Below are 18220 nucleotides of genomic sequence, written 5' to 3'. Positions count from 1 at the left end.
ATCATTGACCACAGGATGGCAGCAGCGACAGGTCCCTTTCAGGGATCCCCCTCTCGTTATTCCCATATCCAAGGCATTCCATGGGGCTGGAAAACCCCTTGGGATAGGGGGATCTCGATCGTGTCTCTGCTCCCTCCCGCTGGATCCAGCGTCCAAAGATGGAGCTGGGCATCGCCTGCCCCCCTCATCCCACCCTATGGCTCTGGGCCACCCCTCTATTACCCATAGACACCACAGACACCCGTTGTGCCCCACAGATACACAGTGTGCCCATAGACACCACAGAGACATCCGTTGTGCCCCATATACACCCATTGTGGCCCATAGACACCTGTTGTGTCCCATAAACACCATTGTGCCACATAGACACCTGCTATGTGCCCCATAGACACCCACTGTGGCCTATAGACACCCCACAGACACCCACTGTGCCCCATAGACACCTGTTATGTGACAGACACCCATTATGGCCCATAGACACCCAGTGTGCCCCACAGACACCCCACAGACACCTGTTGTGCCCTATAGACACACATTATGTGCCATAGACACCCATTGTGCCCCACAGACACCAGTTGTACCCCACAGATGCCCGTTGTGCCCCATAGACATGCATTGTGCCCCATAGACATCCATTGTGCCCCTTAGACACCCGTTGTGCCCCATAGACACCCCACAGACACTCGCATTCCCCCCCCCCCATTTTGGGCAGGAATCCGGATTTGTTCCTATTTTGAGCGTTTTTTCCCCCAGGGTTGTGCCAACCCCTCCCCCCCCCCGCGGCGCTGGAATTTCGGTGTCTGGAGCCGCCCCTCCCCCACCCGAAACCCCCGATGTGGGGCAGCCCCAAAGTGCACTGAGGGGGGGGGGCTATGGGGCACAGCAGCAGTCTATGGGGGTATCTATGGGGGCATCCGTAGACACATCAGGTGCCTATAGAGGTGGCGGTGGGGCACAGGAGGCACCGATGGGGTGTCTATGGGGCACAGGGGCTGTCTATGGGGCACACGGGTGGTCTATGGGGCACAGAAGGTCTATAAGGGGAATCTACAGGGCCCAGCAACTGTCTATGGGGCACAGCAGGTATCTATGGGGTGTCTATGGGGCAGAGAGGGTACCTATGGGGTGTCTATGGGACACAGGGGGTGTCAATGGGGAACACAGAGTATCTATAGGGTATCCATGGGGCACAGTGGGTGTCTATGGGGCACAGGGGGTGGTCTATGGGGCACAGGGGGTACCTATGGGGTGTCTATGGGGCACAGAGGGTACCTATAGGGTACCTATGCGATATCTATGGGGCACAGGGGGTACCTATGGGGTACCTGTGGGACACAGGGGTGTCTATGGGGCACAGGGGGTATCTATGGGGCACAGGGGGTGTCTATGGGGTAACTATGGGGTATCTATGGGGCACAGGGGGTACCTATGGGATGTCTATGGGGCACAAAGAGTACCTATAGGGTACCTATGGGGTATCTATGGGGCACAGGGGGTACCTATGGGATGTCTATGGGGCACAAAGAGTACCTATAGGGTACCTATGGGGTATCTATGGGGTATCTATGGAGTGTCTATGGGGCACAGACCGTGCCCTCACACCCACCCCTGAACCTGTGCCCAGCGGGGGCTGGACCCCCCCCCCCTCTCCCCACCCCAATGGGCGGGTCCAGAGGTGGGCGTGGCCTCCCCGCACCCATAAAGCCTCAGCGCGCCCGGACTCCTCCATTGCGCTGCGGGATGGGGGGGAGGCGGCTGCAGCTGTTCCGGCTGTTCCCTCTGCTGCTGCTGCTGCTCCCCCCCCCCGCTGCCCCCTCCACCTCCACCCCCCCCTCCGCACCTGCGCACTGCGCCCTCCGCAGCCTCCGCGTGCGCGTGCGCGACCTGGGCCTGGGCTACCCCTCGGACGAGACCATCGAGTTCCGTTACTGCGGGGGGGGCTGCGCCGCCGCTCCTCCCTCCAACCACGTGATGGCGCTGTCACGTGTGGCCCCCGCCGCGCTCGGCGCCCCCTGCTGCCGCCCCGCCCGCTTGGAGGACGCCGCCTTCCTCGATGAGCGCATGCGCTGGCACCGCCTGCGCCAGGTGTCGGCCGCTGGGTGTCGCTGTGTGGGGTGAGCCACGCCCCCTGCCGCTTAAACCACGCCCCTTCGGCCTAAGCCCCGCCCCCGTAGCGTAAACCACGCCCCCCCCCCGGACCCAGCCCCGCAATGCGCTGGGGAAGGGGGGGGAGGGGTTTATTGTGGGGTGCGGGGGGGGGTTTGGGGGGCTCCATCCGGAATAAAGGCAGGGAGGTCGCTGAGAGGAGACGGAGCTGTGTCTGGGGGGAAAGAGGGGTTATGGGGGGTGAGGGGGGAATTGGGAAAGGGGGGGGGGGGTGCAGGGTGTCCCAAGGGTGGGTTTTGGGTGTCCCAAGGGGTTGTTTGGGGGTCCTGAAAGGGTGTTTTGAGGTCCAAAGAGGGTGTTCGAGGTCCCAAGGGGGTGTTTGGGGTCCCAAGGGGGTGTTTGGGGTCCCAGGAGGGTGTTCTGGGGGTCCCAAGGGGGTGGTTGGAGATCCCAAGGGGGTGTTTTGGTTGTCTCGGGCGGGTGTTTTAGGGGTTCCACAGGGGTTTATTTTAGGCGTCCCAAGGGGTTGTATTGGGGTCCCAAGGGGGTGTTTTAGGTGTCCCAAGGGGGTTTTTGGGGTGCCGGGTGGGGGGGGGGGCTCACCGGGGGGGCTGTTGCGGTAGATGATGGAGATCCTGCGGCCCCTTGGTACCCGGCGCTCCCCAAACCAGGACTCAGCATCGGGCAGGATCTCATGGGTGAACTCATAGCGGGCAGCCCCACTACAGGGTGTCAATGGGGGGTGTCAATGGGGTGTCAATGGGGGGTGTCAATGGGGTGTCAATGGGGGGTGTCAATGGGGGTGTCAATGGTGGGGTGTTAATGGGGTGTCTCAATGGGGTGGTCAATGGGGGTGTCAATGGGAGGTGTCAATGAGGGGGTGTCAATGGGGGTGTCAATGGGGGGGTGTTAATGGGGGGTCCCCAGCACTGACCGCAGCACATAGAGCGATCCGGGCTCCAGGAGCAGGTCCATGCGGTCCTGGGGCTGCCGGCAGCACACGAGGCGCAGGACACTGGGGGACAGCAGGGACACCCCCGCGATGGTGCAGCCACAGAACTGGGGGGGAGAGGGGCACAAAGTGGGGGGGGGGGTTGGGACCCCCATTACCCCCCATAGAGCCCTGAACCCCCCCCCCTCCTCCTCCCAGAGCCCCATAGAAACCAATAGGGATCTCTCCCACGCCCCCCCCCCACACCGCACCTTGACGCTGTCCACGTGGGGGCGCACGTGACCGCGCGGCTGGAGGTCGAGCACGTGCACGAGGGGTTGCGGGGGCCGCGCGGGGGGGGGGAAGGCGGCGTCGGCCACGCGCAGGAGCAGCGCCCGCCCCGCCCCCCCCCGGAGTGCGCGCTCGGTCTCGCGATAGCCGCAGATGGCCTGGGGGGGGAGGGGGGTATTAACTTTGACCTCGAGTTGACCCCTGACACACAAGTGAAAGCTTAGACCCCCCCATTATGTGACCCCCCTTGTGACCCCTGAGCCCATGTGACCCCTTAGAAACCCCCAAGGCCTCTGAACTCATGTGACCCCTTAAACCCCACCCATCCCTTGACCCCACTATGACACCTGAACCCATGTGACCCCCTAGACACTCCCCCTCCCCCTTGACCCCCCGTGACCTCCGAGCCCATGTGACCCCTTAGACCCCCTTGTGACCCCTAATCCCATATGACCCCATAGACTCACCCCACCCCGTGACCCCCCCGTAACCTCTGAGCCCATGTGACCCCTTGGAACCCCCACCCCGTGACCCCCCTGTGACCCCATGTTACCCCATAGACCCCCCCCACCCCGTGATCCCCCCATGTGACCCCTGACCCCCCGTACCCCCTTATCCCCGCCCACCTTGTCCCAGTGCTCCCTCTGGTACCGTCCCCTGCTCAGCTCCGGTTCCAGCTCCCTCAGCAGCTCCTCCTCCTCCTCAGCGCTCACGAACCGGCCGCAAACCACGGCCAGGCCCCGGAGCCGCTGCCGCACCTCGGGGCTGGATGCCCGGAGCAGCTGCGGCTCCTCCGGCAGGGGCAGCTCCGGTTCCGGCTCCTCCCGTCCTCCATCACCGCCGGTACCGGCACCGAATCCAGGCCCAGGCCCCGCCGCGGCCCGGTAGGCCGCGGCCCACGGGCGCCGCCATAAGCGGCCCCCCGCGCGGAGCATGACGGGATAGAGGCGGAGGGCGAGCGCGCCCCCTGGCGGGTGGGAGGAGCCACAGAGCCCCCTGGCGAGCGATGCCCCTCCCTCTTTAAGTCACGTGACTTTATTGAACCGCTTTGGGGGGGGCACAACAGGACCCCCCCCATAGAAAAGGGGTAGGAAAGAACTAAAAGCCCCTCCCAAAATGGGGGGGGAGGTTCCACAATGGGACCAGCCCAGGGGAAAAGGGGGGGGAGGGGCTGTGTGTGTTCTCCCCCCCCCCCCCAATTCAATGGTTGGGCCCCCCATTAACGGGTGGGGGGGCGGCCGTGGGGGGGGCGCCGAGCCAGGAATGAATGAGCCCCCCCGGGGGGGCCCCGCTGCTGCCCCCCCCCCTCCTCCTCCTGCTGCTGCTGCAGAGCCAGGCCCTGTGGGGGGGGGAATGGGGTGAGTGGGGACCCCCCCCAAATACAGGGGGTGGGGGGCACCCCCATAGCATTTAGTGAGCACCCCCATTCGTTAATGACCCTCCCATGGAGCCCCCCACTAATAAGGAGCCTGTGATGTCTATGACCCCCCATAGTGTATCTATGACCCCCCCATAGAATATCTATGATCCCCCATAGGATGTCCATGACCCCCCATAGTGTATCTATGACCCCCCATAGTGTGTTACTGACCCCCCCATAGGGTGTCCATGCCCCCCCTCACCATGTTGTACCAGGCAGTCACCAGCAGCCGCTCCTCCCGCTCCCGCTGCGCCCGGCTCCGCTCCCAGTCACCCTGTGGGGGGGGGGGGGCAATGGAAGATGGGGACCCCCCATCACCCCCCCATTACCCCCCCATTCCCCCCCCATCACCTCCAGGTACCGGATCAATGCCTCCTTCTCCTGTAACTGGTTCCGGAGGGTTTGGAGCTCGGGGGCCAGGGGGGAGTCCAGCACCTGCAAGGGGGGGGGGGGCATTGTAGGACCCCCCCTCCATGTACCCCAATGGGTTTCCAAGCCCCCCCCTCCATGTACTTACCTTCTGTCCCCCCCCGCTGTGACCCCATTGGTGCTGCTGCAGCCCCTTCACACACTGAGACCCTATGGGGGTGGGGGAATCACACAATGGGGGGGGGGGCAAGGCCTCCCTGTGCCCCCCCCCCCCATCAGGACCCCCTCTCACCACTGCTGTCCTTGTGTGGGTCCAGGTCCTCGTCCCCTTGGAGCTCATCCCTATGGGGGACACACACAAAGGGACAAGCTGCCCCCCCCTCTGTGTGTCCCCCCCCCAATACTTACAGGTAATCAATGGTCTCATCCAGCAGCAGAAACTGGGGGGGGAATAAGGGGATGAGAAAGGGGATATGGGGGGGGGGCAATAAGAGCCCCCCCCCATGCAAATAACCCCCCCCTCCCATCACTCACCTCTGCTTGGGAGTCCCCCTGTGTTGAGTGGAGAGGGGTCACCGCTGTGGCCTCCAGCCTGGGGGGGGGGGGGGAGGGCATTAGGGATGCAGGGGGGCATTAGGGGGGTATTGGGGTCCCTGTGCCCCCCCCCTTGTCCCCACCTCTCCTGCAGCCGCCGGTTCTCCCTTTGGAGCCGCATCACCGTGTTCCTGGTGGGGGGGGGAGTTAAAGGGGGTGAAGGGGGGACCCCAAACTTGGGGGGGGTCCCATAGATAGAGGGGGGGTCCCATAGACGAGGTTAAACCCCCCCCCATACCCACCTCAGCTCCGCAGGGATGAGCTCAGCCGCCAGGCTCCCAACCAAGGCCCCATCTATGTATTGGGGGGGGGGGTGGTTGGAGGTGACACCCCCCAAATACACCCTGAGCCCCCCCCCCCCCCAGCCATTGGTTCCTCCCAGCGCCCATGGGGCTAAATGGGGATTCTCTGATGGCTTGTATTAGGGTCCATTGGGATTGGGGGGGTCCATTGGGATTGGGGGGGGGCACCCACCTGCCTGGTGCAGGCAGCTCTGCTGCAGCTGGGCACAGCGAAGCTCCTCATTGGCCTCACGCAGCGCATCCCGCTCCTCCTGCAGGCGCTGGGGGGGCAGCAGGGATATGGGGGGCAATGAGGGGTCTATGGGGGGGTCAATGAGGTGTCCATGGTGGGGGTTCAATGAGGGGTCCATGGGGGGGTCAATGAGGGGTGTATGGGAGGGACACCCAGGGATATAGGGGGGTCAATGAGAGGTCTATGGGGAGATCAATGAGGGGTCCATGGAGGGGGACACCGAGGGATATGGAGGGGTCCATGGGGGGGTTCAATGAGAGGTCTATGGGGGGAGTCTGTCGGGTGTCTATGGGGGTTCAATGAGGGGTCCATGAGGGGTCTATGGGGTGTCAGTGAGGGGTCCATGGGGTGTCTACGGGGGGGTCAATGAATGGTCTATGTGGTGTCTATGGGGGGGTCTATGGGGGTATCAATGAGGGGTCTATAGTGTGTCAGTGAGGGGTCCATGGGGTGTCTATAGGGGGGTCCTTGGGTGTCAATAAGAGGTCTATGGGGTGTCAGTGAGGGGTCCATGAGGGGTGTATGGGGGAGTCCCTGGTGGTGCCCCCACCTCCTTCTCCTCGCTCAGCGCCTGGTACCGCTCCTGCAGGCAGCAGAACTGGTGCTGCCACCGCTCTGCCCTCAGCTCCTCCACCTGGGCGGGGCCAGCGCTGACCCAGGCCACGCCCACCAACCCTTAGCCCCTCCCATTTACCATAAACCACGCCCCCTATCCCACAGCCCGGCAACCCGGGCGCTCCCACCCGCCTGCAGACCGCGCCCCCTTCTCGCTGACCACGCCCCTTCCCTCAGGCCCCGCCCCACCATCCCATAGCCCCTCCCCTTTGTCACAAGCCACGCCCCCTATCTTATAGCCCGGCAACCCCGGTGCGTCCACCTGCCCGCGGACCCCGCCCCCTTCCCGTTCGCCCCGCCCACAATCCCATAGCCCCTCCCCTTTGCTATAAGCCACACCCCCTATCCCACAGCTCCGCAACGCCGGCGCGCCCACCTGCCCGCTGACTCCGCCCCCTCCTCAGACCCCGCCCACAATCCCATAGCCCCTCCCCTTTGTCATAAGCCACGCCCCTTCCTCTCAGGCCCCGCAGCCCCAGCATGCACACCTGCCCGCGGACCCCGCCCTCTCCCTCAGGCCCCGCCCCCTTCCCCTCAAGCCCCGCCCCCTTCCCTCAAGCCCCGCCCACCTGCCTGCGCGCTGCCTGCGCCCGGCTCAGCTCTAGCGCCGCCGCCCGCCGCAACTGCGCATGCTCCCGCTCCTCCAGCGCATGCGCGCGGCGCCGCAGCTCCCACGTGCTGCCCCGGAACGAGGCCACCGCCGCCTCCAGGCTCCTGGGGGCACCGGGGTCAGGGGGGCACCCATGGGGGGGGGGGGGGGCCCATAACACAATGGGCACCCAATGGGGACCCCATAACCTAAGGGGGATCCCCTAACCCATGGGGCACCACATAACCCAATGCAAACCCCATAACCTAAAGGACACCCCATAACCCAATGGGGACACCCCATAGCCCAATGGGACACCCCATAACCTAAGCGCACCCCATAACCCAATGTGCATCCCATAACCCAAGGGACACCCTATAACCTTAGTGGGATCCCATAACCCAATCGGTACCCATGGGGGACTCAATAACCCAATGGGGACACCCCATAACCCAAGAACACCCCATAACCCAATGAGCACCCCATAACCCAAAGGGCCCCCCCTGTGACGCTGGTGTGGGGACACCCCTATGACATGGGGGATGTGGGGTGTTTACGTCCATCACGTGACCCACCTTAGCGCGTCGCGCTCCTCGCGCAGTGCACGCCCCTCCCCCACGGGGCCGCGCAGCTGCTGAGCACGCGCCTGCAAGCGCCGCGCCTCGCGCTCCAGCCTAAGGGGGGGGAGGGGGAAGGGGCGTCACAAACACCGACCCCCACCCCCCCCCCCCATGCTCCGTAATGGAATGGTCCAGGGGGTGATGCTGCTGTGCCCATGGGATCATACAGGAGATGGGGATCCCATGGGATCCATGCAGGGGATGGGGATCCCATGGGATGCGTGTAGGGAATGGGGATCCCATGGAATACAGGGGATGGGGATCCCATGGGATATGTGTAGGGAATGGGGATCCCATGGGATGCGTGTAGGTGATGGGGATCCCAAAGGATCCATAAAGGGGGATGTGAGTCTCATGAGATCCATGCAGGGGATGGGGATCCCAGGGGATCTGCACAAGGGATTTGGGTCCTATGGGATCCATGCAGGGGATGGGGATCCCATGGGATGCGTGTAGGGGATGGGGATCTCAGGGGATTCCTAAAGGGAATGGGGATCCCATGGGATCCATGCAGGGGAAGTGGATCCCATGGGATCCATGCTTGGGATGGGGATCCCATATGATCCATACAGGGGATGGGGATCCCATATGATCCATACAGGGGATGGGGATCCCACCCCATTCCCACCCCATTCCCTTACCGGTCGTTCTCCTCCCGCAGCGCCCGGTTCTCCTGCACCAAGCGGCTCTGCTCCTGCAGCAGCGCAGACACCTGTGGCAGGAGCCGGGATCAGGGACCCCCCTCCCCCCCCCCACATCCCATAGGGAATATCCCGGTTCCGGGAATGCCGCACCTGCAGCTCCAGCTCCCGGCACCGCTGCCCTAAGCCCTCCAGAGCCGGGCTCAGGAAGGAACAACTGCGGGACTGGGGGGGCAATGGGGGGGGCAGAGAGGTGAGGGGGGGAAAAACCCCCCCAATCTGCACCCCCACCCCCCATCTGCCCCCCAATTTCCCCATTATCAGCCCCATAATCTGCTCCCCCCATTTAACCCCCAATTTCCTCTTATCTACCCCATAATCTGCCCCCCCCACTCCCATTTACCCCTCCCATTTGCCCCAATTCCCCCTTTTCTACCCTATAATCTGCCCCCCAACCCCATTTCCCCCCACCCCCCAATTTCCCCCTTATCTACTCCATAATCTGCCCCCCCAGCCCCATTTACCCCCCATTTGCCCCCCAATTCCCCCTTATCTACCCCATAATTTGCCCCCCCCATTTACCCCCCCCACCTGCTCCTGGCTTTCATCCGTCTCCATCACCTCCTTATCCAGCAGCTGCAGCAGCACAATGGGGGGGGGTCAGAACATGGGGGGGTGGGGGTAGGACCCCCCGTCCCCCCCATAGCCCCCAACCCCCCCCCACCTCCTGGATCTCCAGCATCAGCAGGCGCTGCACCGGCTCCTCTAGGCTCAGGATGCGCTGGATGTGCTCTGGGGGGGCAGGGGGGGTTAGGGGGGGTTGGGAGGCAGTTTTGGGGTATTTTTCGGGCAGTTTTGGGCTGTTTTGGGGGTATTTTTGGGCAGTCTTTGGGCAGTTTCAGGTATTTTTTGGGGCAGTTCTGGGGCAATTTTTGGGGCAGTTTTGGGCTGTTTTGGGGCAGTTTCAGGATAGTTTTGGGGCAGTTTTGGGGGTGTTTTTGGGACAGCTTTGGGGCAGTTTCAGGCTGTTTTGGGGCAGTTTCAGAGTGTTTTTGGGACAGTTTCAGGCTGTTTTGGGTCAGTTTTGGGGCTGTTTGGGTCAGTTTCGGGGTGTTTTGGGTCAGTTTTGGGGCTGTTTGGGTCAGTTTTGGGTCAGTTTCGGGGTGTTTTGGGTCAGTTTCGGGGTGTTTTGGGTCAGTTTCGGGGTGTTTTGGGTCAGTTTTGGGGTATTTTGGGTCAGTTTTGGATCAGCTCCCCCACCTTCCCTGCCCTGGCCGCAGAGGGCACAGGCCAGCACCAGCAGCACCATCCTGCCCAGCTCCTGGGGCTCAGCACCTTGAGCTGCCAGCACCACATCTGGGACCTGGTGCTCAGGCACCGCCCGGCCCAGCACCTGGGGGGGGGGGCAGCAAAGGGGGGGCAAAAAGGGGGGGCAGCAAGGGGGGGTCAGTAAGGGGGGGGCAGCAAGTGGGTCAGTAAGGGGGGGCAGCAAGGGGGGGCAAAAAGGGGGGGGTCAGTAAGGGGGAGGCAGCAAAGGGGGGGGCAGAAAGGGGGGTCAGCAAGGGGGGGGCAGCAAGGGGGGGGGGCAGCAAGGGGGGGGCAGCAGGGGGGTCAGAAAGGGGGGTCAGCAAGGGGGGGGCAGAAAGGGGGGTCAGCAAGGGGGGGGGCAGGAAGCGGGGGTCAGCAAGGGGAGGTCATAGGGGCAACCCCACATTAGGGTCCCCCCCACTTACATCCTGCCAGTACTCAAGGAGGCTCTGCAGCACCTTCCGCAGGTTGCTCACCTATGGGGGGGCACAAATGGGATCCCCCCACCCCAAAATACCCCTCTTGGACCCCAAAATACCCCCCTCGGACCCCAAAATACCCCCCATCAACCCCAAAATACCCCAGACCCCAAAATACCCCCCTCAGACCCCAAAATATCCCCCTCGGATACCAAAATACCCCCCAAGAGCCCATAATGAACCCCTTGATGCCCTAAATACCCCCTTGAACCCCCAAACCCCCCCCCATTGGGCTGTCCCTGTGCCCCCCCCCACCTTCAGCCTCCAGTTGTCCCCAGCATCATCCCGGATGAGGCCCAGCCACGTCTCATTGAACCAGGAGGAGTCACTGGGGGGGGGGGGGGGCACATTCAATGGGGGGGGGGCCCTATATGAGCCCCCATTGGGGTGGGGGGGTCCCCAAGTGTGTGCCCCCTCCCCCCCAGGTACTCACATGCTGTGCAGGACATAGGCCAGGGCCACCCCATTGCTCAGGTCCTGGGGGGAGGCACAAGGCGAGGGGGGGGCGAAGGTCTGGAGCTAAAGGGGGGAGCACAAAAGGGGGGTACAAAAAGGGGGGTACAAAAAGGAGGGGGACAAAAAGGGGGGGGGAATTAATGTCAACCCATTATAAACCAGTTCCCCCCCCTTGTAAATGGGGAGCCCCCAAGTGGGGGGGGAAACAGGGGCCCCCCCTTTGTGGCTTCTATAGGGACAATGGGGGAGCAGCCCCCCCCGTTAACGGGGGGCAAAGGGCAACGGGGGTTATAGGGGTCAATGGGGGGGGTTTATGGGGGGGGTCACAGGGTTATAGGGGGGTCATAGGGCTCAAAGGGGGGGTCAATGGGGGGTCACAGGGTTATTGGGGGGTCATAGGGCCCCATGGGGGGGTTATAGGGAAGTCATAGGGCTCAATGTTGGGGGTCCATGGCGGGGTCACAGGGTTACAGGGGGGTCATAGGGCTCAATGGGGGGTCATAGGGCTATAGAGGGGTCAATGGGGGGGGTCACAGGGCTATAGGGGGCTCATAGGGCTCAATGGGGGGGTCAATAGGGGGATCACAGGGCCCCATGGGGGGCAATAAGGCCCAATGGGGGTCACAGGGCTCAATGGGGGGGTCACAGGACAGGGCCCCCCTTACCCACGTGAGCAGCGCCCCGCACACGTCACGCCCCGCCGCCGCCATGTCCGTGCCTCGAGCGGCCTCACCTGCGGGCCCCGCCCAGCGGCGGCGGCCACGCCCCCTGGAGGCCCCGCCCCCCCATGGAGGCCCCGCCCCCTGGCGGCCCATTGAGGAGCGGTCCTCCAGGGCCACAGAGACGCGCCCAGAGCGGCCGCGTCTCCCGCGCCGCCATCTTGAGGCCGGGCGCCGCCATCTTGATGCCTGGCGCCGCCATCTTGAGGCCGGGCGCCGCCGCTGACTCAGCGCCGCGTCACCGGCAGCTCCCCCCCCCCCCCCTTCCGCCATTGGCGGCGTCGCCTTCGCTGACGTCAGCGACGCACTCGGTGCCCTCGGTTGCGTCATTGCCCGGGGGGGGGAGCGGCATCGGTAACCCCAGGGGGAGGGGGATCAGCGGCATCGCCATAGCAACAAGTGACGTCACTTCCGGGTAGTCCCCACTACTGCCCTGGTGTGACCCCAACCCCCCCCATGCCCTCATGTGACCCCAAGACCCCCCCCCATTTCCCCCCACATGGGGGGGGCCCAAATCAACCTCGTTCCCCCCCTTTCGTGCCTCAGTTTCCCCAATGGGGGTCACGGGGGGGGAGGGGGCTCTGATTCAGCCCCAAAATCCCCTAAAATCCCCTTAAATCCGTTTTGGGGGAGGGCTCCTCCCCCCCCCCCCCCCGGAAAGCCCCGTGGATGGGGGGGGGGGGGGGCACCCCACACACGTGACTTCATGCTTGAACACGTGTGTGCGGCCCAGCCCCGCCCCGGCACGTTGGGGCGCGCCACCGGTTAACGTGGGGCTCCCATTGAGAGCCAGGCCCCCCCCATTGCCCCCAGTATAATCCAGGACCCCTCCCATTACCCCCAGTATAACCCAGGACCCCCCTCATTGCCACCAGTATAATCCAGGAACCCCCCCCATTGCACCCACTATAACCCAGGACCCCCCAGTATAATCCCAAGACCCTCCCATTGCTTGCAGTGTAATCCAGGACCCCCCAGTATAACCCCAAGACCCTCCCATTGCTTCCAGTACAACCCAGGACCCCCCCCCCAATGCCTCCAGTATAACCCGGGATCCTCTCCATTGCCCCCAGTATAACCCAGGACCTCCACCATTACCTCCAGTATAATCGAGGACCCCTCCCATTGCCCCCAGTATAACCCAGGACCCTCCAGTATGACCCCAAGACTCCCCCATTGCCCCCAGTATAACCCAGGACCCTCCAGTATGACCCCAAGACTCCCCCATTGCCCCCAGTATAACCCAGGACCCTCCAGTATGACCCCAAGACGTCCCCATTGCCCCCAGTATAACCCAGGGCCCCCCAGTATGACCCCAAGACGTCCCCATTGCCCCCAGTACGACCCCAGTGTCCCCCACGCGCACACGTGTTCCCCCCCCTCCTCCATCCACACGTTGGCCCCGCCCCTTCCCGCGCGTGGGGGCGTGTCCCTGCGAGCAGTGGGGCGTGGCCTGCGCTCTCCTCAGCCAATGGGAGCGCGCTTCCGTCGCGGCTGGGTATAAAGCCTGCGGTGCCCGTGGTCGCGGGTTCGAGTCCCGGTGCGGCCGCCTCCGGTTCCCCCGTGTGTGTGCGCGGATGGAGCCGCCGTTTTACCGACCCGCGGCCTTCCCCGGCGGCTTCTGCCGCCCGGAACCCGACTACGGAGCCGTCCCGGGGCCGCTGCCCCCGGGCCCTGCGCAGGACCCGTTCCGTGCCTTGAAACCGGCGTCGTGCCCCGACGGGAGCTTCTTCGGTGCAACCGGTACCGGCGGCTTCTTCTACCCGGGAACCGGAGACCGCGACGGCTTCACCGGGAGCTTCGCGCAGGCGCTGGATGAGCTGCACCAACCGGGGCCCCCCAACGTGACGTTACCGGAGCCACCGGGACTGACGGCGGCTGCGGCGACCGGAGGAGGAGGCGGAGGGGGGACGGTTCCGTATCCCGGTGCTGCGGTGGAAGCGGCGGAAGCGGCGGAGCCGGAGTCCCCGGAGCGGCTCCAGGCGGAGCGGCGGCGGCTGCGGAACCGGTTGGCCGCGAGCCGGTGCCGGCGGCGGAAGCTGGAGCGCATCGCCCGCTTGGAGCAACGGGTGCGGGGGCTCCGTGCTCAGAACGCGGCCCTCGAGGCCACGGCCGCGGGGCTCCGGGCTCAGGTGCGGAGGCTCCGCGGCTCCGTCCGGGACCACGCCGGCTCCGGGTGCCCGTTACCCCCCGGGGCTGCCCTCGGGTTCTGACCGGACCCCCCCGTCCATGGGCACCGGCTGGACCGTGAGTGCGGACCCCTCAATGGACACCGCAATGGGGCCTGCAGGACCAGGCACCCCCCCACACCATGGGGTTGGGGGGACCCCCCCGCACCCCCCCCCCAAAACCGGGCCTGGGGCCCCCACCATGGTGCGACCCCCCCGAACTGTTGATTCAATGGGGGGGGTGAGTGACTGCACCCCAAAATGGGGGAGCAATGGGGGAACCCCCCCGATGACGTTTACAGCCCCCTGGGGGGGGTGGAGCGGGCGTTTTGATGACGTGTTTTGTACGTTTGTATTTAATTAATAATGATAATTGTACTAATGGCTTTAATTGCGTTCATTGGGGGGGGAGGGGGTTGGGAACCCCCTCATTGGTTCCCCCATTCCCCCCCTTGCAGACGCCGGCGTCACCGGAAGAGGGTGGGGCTGGGGCTTCCCCGTTGACGTCACCATGCCCATATATGGGCCGGCGGGGAGCGTTCCGGGAGCCCCCCCCCTTCCGCGATGCTCGGAAACGGTCCCCCCCCCCTTTTTAGGCCACGCCCCCTTCCCTTAAGCCCCGCCTTCACCCCGCGCTCCTGAGGCTCCACCCCTTTTAACCACGCCCCCTTCCTTTAAGCCCCGCCTTCCCCGGGCTCCTGAGGCTCCACCCCTTTTAGCCCCGCCCCTTTCCCGTTAAGCCCCGCCCCTGCCATGGCGCTGGCGCGCTTGGAGCGGCTCCCCCCGGACTCCGGTCCCTTCGGCTCCCCCGTCCCCCCCCGTTGCCGGGACCGCCCATGCGCAGTCGGTGTGGACGAGGCGGGGCGGGGGCCGGTGCTGGGTGAGACCACGGGGCCCGGGGGGGTGGGGGGGTTTAACCCCCATGTGTCCGGTTTAACCCCCCTCCCCCCCCCCCAGGACCGATGGTTTACGCCATCTGCTACTGCCCATTGGAAGAGCTGGAGACGCTGGAGAAGCTGGGGGTGGCAGGTTTGAGGGGGGTCCCATGATGGGGTTTATGGGGGGTTATTGGGAGTCTATGGGTGGTATTGGGTTCAATGGGGAGTATTGGGGGTCAGTGGGGGGTGTTATGGGTAAATGGAGGGGTATTGTGATCAAGGGGGGATATTGGTGTCTGTGGGGTTTATTGGTGCCAATGGGTGGGTATTGGTATCAATGGGGGTTATTGGTGTCAATGGAGTTTATTGGTGCCAATGGGGGTGTATTGGTATAAATAGGGAGTATTGGTGCCAATGGGGGGGTATTGGTGTCAATGGGGTTATTGGTGCCAATGCAGGGGTATTGGTATCAATGAGGGGTTATTGGTGTCAATGGGGGTCCCTGACCGCCCCCCCCAGACTCGAAGACGCTGTCGGAGGCCGAGCGCGAGCGCCGCTTTGCGCTGCTGGAGGCGGCCGGAGACGTCGTGGGCTGGGCCCTGCACGTGCTGCCCCCCCAGCACATCTCTGCCTGCATGCAGCGCCGGTGAGGCCCCCAAGCACCCCCCTATGGACTCCCCCATTGACCCCAATGGACCTCATCCGTAGACCCCAAACACCCCTATGGACTCCCTTGTAGACCCCAATGGACCCCATCTATAGACACCAAACACCCCTATGGACTCCCCCATTGACCCCAATGGATCCCCCCATGGACCCCCCCCACTGACCCCAATGGACACCATCCATAGACCCAAAACACCCCATGGACCCCAATGGATCCCCCCATGGACCCTCCCATTGACCCCAATGGACCCCAACCCCCCCTTATCCCCCCCATAGGGTCAAATACAACCTGAACGAGCTGTCACATGACACAGCCATGGGCCTGATCCAGTTTGCGATGGACAGCGGTGTCCAGGTGGCAGAGGTGGGTTTGGGGGGGGGATTTGGGGCTGGTTTGGGGTAATTTAGTGCTGTTTTGGCGCTGTTTTGGGGTAATTTTGCTCTGTTTTGGGGTAATTTCGCTCTGTTTTGGGGTAATTTTGCTCTGTTTTGGGGTAATTTTGCTCTGTTTTGGGTTGGTTTCTCTCCCCCCCAGCTCCTGGTGGACACCGTGGGCCCGGCTGAGCCGTATGCAGCCAAACTTCGCCAGCGCTTCCCAGGCCCCACAGTCACCGTCTGCCCCCGCGCGGACAGCGCCTACCCTGTGGTGAGCGCAGCCAGCATCTGCGCCAAGGTGGGCACCCCCATGTGACCACCCCCATGTGACACCCCCCACGTGACACACACCCCCCCCACGTGACACCCCCCCCCATCTGTGCCAAGGTGGGCACCCCCACGTGACTGACACCCCCCCCCCCCCTCCCACGTGACACACACACCCCCACCTGACCCCTCCCATAGCCCCCCTGTGACCCTCCCCAGCATCTGTGCCAAGGTGGGGACACCCCCGTGACCCCCTCCACATGACCCCCCCATGTGACTCCACCAGAGCCCCCCCCTCACCTGCACCAAGGTGGTGACCCCCCCATAACCCCCGCTCTGCCCCCCCCATAGCCCCCCCCACCTGCTCCAAGGTGGGGACCCCCCCCAATAACACCCCCTAAATCCCCCATAACCACCCCTTAAACCTCTCAGGAACCCCCCAAGACCCCCTAACCCTTTCCCCCCCCCCATATTTCCTTTGCCCCCCCCCATTTCCCGTGCCCCCCCCCCCCATTTCCCGTGCCCCCCCATAGGTAGCTCGTGACCACGCTCTGAAGCATTGGGTCTTTGAGGAGGATTTGGACACCATCGACCGCGATTACGGCTCCGGGTACCCCAATGGTGAGGATGGAACCAATGGGGGGGGGGGGACACGGGGGGTGGACACCCCCCTTGACCCCCCTTTGACCCCCCCATCCCATGGCAGACCCCAAGACCAAGGAGTGGCTGCGGAGGAACCTGGACCCAGTGTTCGGGTTCCCCCAACTCGTGCGCTTCAGCTGGGGCACAGCTCGGGAGCTGCTGCGGGAGGGGGGGGTCCCCGTGACATGGTACGGACCGGGGGGGGTCCCCATAATGGGGTGTGAAGGGGGGGCAAGAAGTGGGGGGGTCCCTATATAGGAAAGGGAGGGGGTGATGGAGGGGTCCATTAATAATGGGGGGTACCCCTGTAATGTGATATGGGGGGGTCTTCATAATGGGGGGTGAAGGGTGGACAAGAAGTGGGGGTTCCCTATATAGGAAAGGGAGGGGGGGATGGAGAGGTCCCATGATAAGGGAGGGTCCCCATAATGGGGTGTGAAGGGGAGGCAAGAAGTGGGGGGGTCCCCATATAGGAAAGGGAGAGGGTGATGGAGGGGTTCTATTATAAAGGGGGGTCCTCATAATGGGGTGTGAAGAGGGGGGCAAGAAGTGGGGGGTCCCCATATAGGAAAGGGAGGGGGGGATGGAGAGGTCTGATTATAAGGGGGGGTCCATGTCATATGGAAAGGGGGGTTCCCCATAACGGGTGGGAACGGGGGGCCCATAAAGTGGTATTAAGGGGGAGTCCTCATATGAATGGGGGGTCCCCATAAGGGCATATAAAGGGGGGAGCCCATAAGGTGAAATAGAGGGACACTCGGGGGGGTCTGTGTATTGGGGGGGCACACATGGGGGGGTCTGTGCCCTCCCCCTGCTGTCCTTGACCCCCCCATTCATTCTCCCCCCACAGGGCTGATGAGGACCCCGAGGGTGACCCCTCGGCCCCCCCCTCGCTTCTGTCTTACTTTGCCCGCAGCCCCCCCCAGGGCCCCCCCCGCCGCCCCCCCCACCGCTTCTTCCAGGAGCGGAAACTGCGGCCCCTGGATGACCTCTGACCCCCCCCCCACATGTGACCCCCCCCCAAATGTGACCCCCAATAAAACAATGGGAAAACACCCAAAATCCGCTGGTTTTGGGGGGGTTTCTATGGGGCTGGGGGGGGTCAATGGGTCTGGGGGGTTCTATGGACTTTGAGGGGGTCTTTGGGTTTCGGGGGGGGCTTCACAGCGTTCTCTATGGGGAAGGCTCCATTGGGGTTTGCTACTTTTGGGGGTGCCCCCATATTAACGGGGAGGCCACGTTGCTGTTTGTGCCCCCCCCCCCGTTAATCGGGTCGTGTCCTCAATCCCGGTGGATTATAGGGATCAACCGGGAATGGGGGGGGGGGAAAGCCACAACCCCCCCCCAAAGGGGACCCGGGGCCTATTCAGGACCATGGACAGCAGCGGGGGAGCGCATTGGGATATGGGGGGGGGATCCCGGTACCGCAGGGGTTAACCCCCCCCCCCCCCCCCGCATTGGTATCATCCCCCCCCCAGGGCGGGGCTGGGCGGGGCTTAGAGGGGGCGGAGCGATCCCGGGGGTCCGGATGGCGGCGGGAGGTTGAGGGGGG

General features: G+C 64.1%; 4 protein-coding genes across 12 annotated transcripts; 2 read left to right on the top strand and 2 right to left on the bottom strand.

Annotated features, from left to right (window-relative positions):
* Positions 1-1740: 1740 nt before the first annotated feature.
* On the top strand, positions 1741-2154 carry PSPN (persephin). Its single transcript, XM_034072095.1, has one exon. The coding sequence runs from the start codon at positions 1741-1743 to the stop codon at positions 2116-2118; it is 378 nt and encodes a 125-aa protein (XP_033927986.1). The 3' UTR covers positions 2119-2154.
* Positions 2155-2235: 81 nt separating this feature from the next.
* On the bottom strand, positions 2236-4297 carry ALKBH7 (alkB homolog 7). The gene is made up of 5 exons (XM_034072033.1): positions 3955-4297; positions 3310-3486; positions 3041-3165; positions 2710-2828; positions 2236-2320 (listed from the first exon to the last, which is right to left on the bottom strand). Exons 1-5 carry the CDS (start codon positions 4261-4263, stop codon positions 2238-2240), a joined length of 813 nt encoding a protein of 270 aa, XP_033927924.1. The 5' UTR covers positions 4264-4297; the 3' UTR covers positions 2236-2237.
* Positions 4298-4347: 50 nt separating this feature from the next.
* Positions 4348-11687, bottom strand: HOOK2 (hook microtubule tethering protein 2). 9 transcript variants are annotated; one of them, XM_034072013.1, is made up of 22 exons: positions 11619-11687; positions 10931-11016; positions 10753-10825; positions 10444-10494; positions 9971-10103; positions 9435-9502; positions 9302-9346; positions 8864-8935; positions 8711-8781; positions 8025-8123; positions 7430-7574; positions 6796-6879; positions 6186-6273; positions 5954-6005; positions 5795-5842; positions 5652-5709; positions 5526-5557; positions 5410-5459; positions 5266-5327; positions 5100-5183; positions 4951-5022; positions 4348-4667 (listed from the first exon to the last, which is right to left on the bottom strand). In XM_034072013.1, exons 1-22 carry the CDS (start codon positions 11661-11663, stop codon positions 4548-4550), a joined length of 1638 nt encoding a protein of 545 aa, XP_033927904.1. In that variant the 5' UTR covers positions 11664-11687; the 3' UTR covers positions 4348-4547. The 9 variants fall into 9 exon arrangements, with proteins under 9 accessions (XP_033927904.1, XP_033927903.1, XP_033927907.1 ...); XM_034072012.1 differs by having other exon boundaries at positions 4961-5022; XM_034072016.1 differs by having other exon boundaries at positions 4961-5022; positions 6796-6828.
* Positions 11688-14579: 2892 nt separating this feature from the next.
* On the top strand, positions 14580-17663 carry RNASEH2A (ribonuclease H2 subunit A). Its single transcript, XM_034072031.1, has 8 exons — positions 14580-14720; positions 14798-14869; positions 15238-15364; positions 15661-15748; positions 15920-16057; positions 16560-16647; positions 16733-16856; positions 17519-17663. The coding sequence occupies exons 1-8, from the start codon at positions 14594-14596 to the stop codon at positions 17661-17663; spliced, it is 909 nt and encodes a 302-aa protein (XP_033927922.1). The 5' UTR covers positions 14580-14593.
* Positions 17664-18220: the final 557 nt, after the last annotated feature.

Source organism: Melopsittacus undulatus, chromosome 23, assembly GCF_012275295.1.
Source record: "Melopsittacus undulatus isolate bMelUnd1 chromosome 23, bMelUnd1.mat.Z, whole genome shotgun sequence".
Lineage (NCBI taxonomy): Eukaryota > Metazoa > Chordata > Aves > Psittaciformes > Psittaculidae > Melopsittacus > Melopsittacus undulatus.
This window is presented reverse-complemented; position numbering and strand designations above follow the sequence as displayed.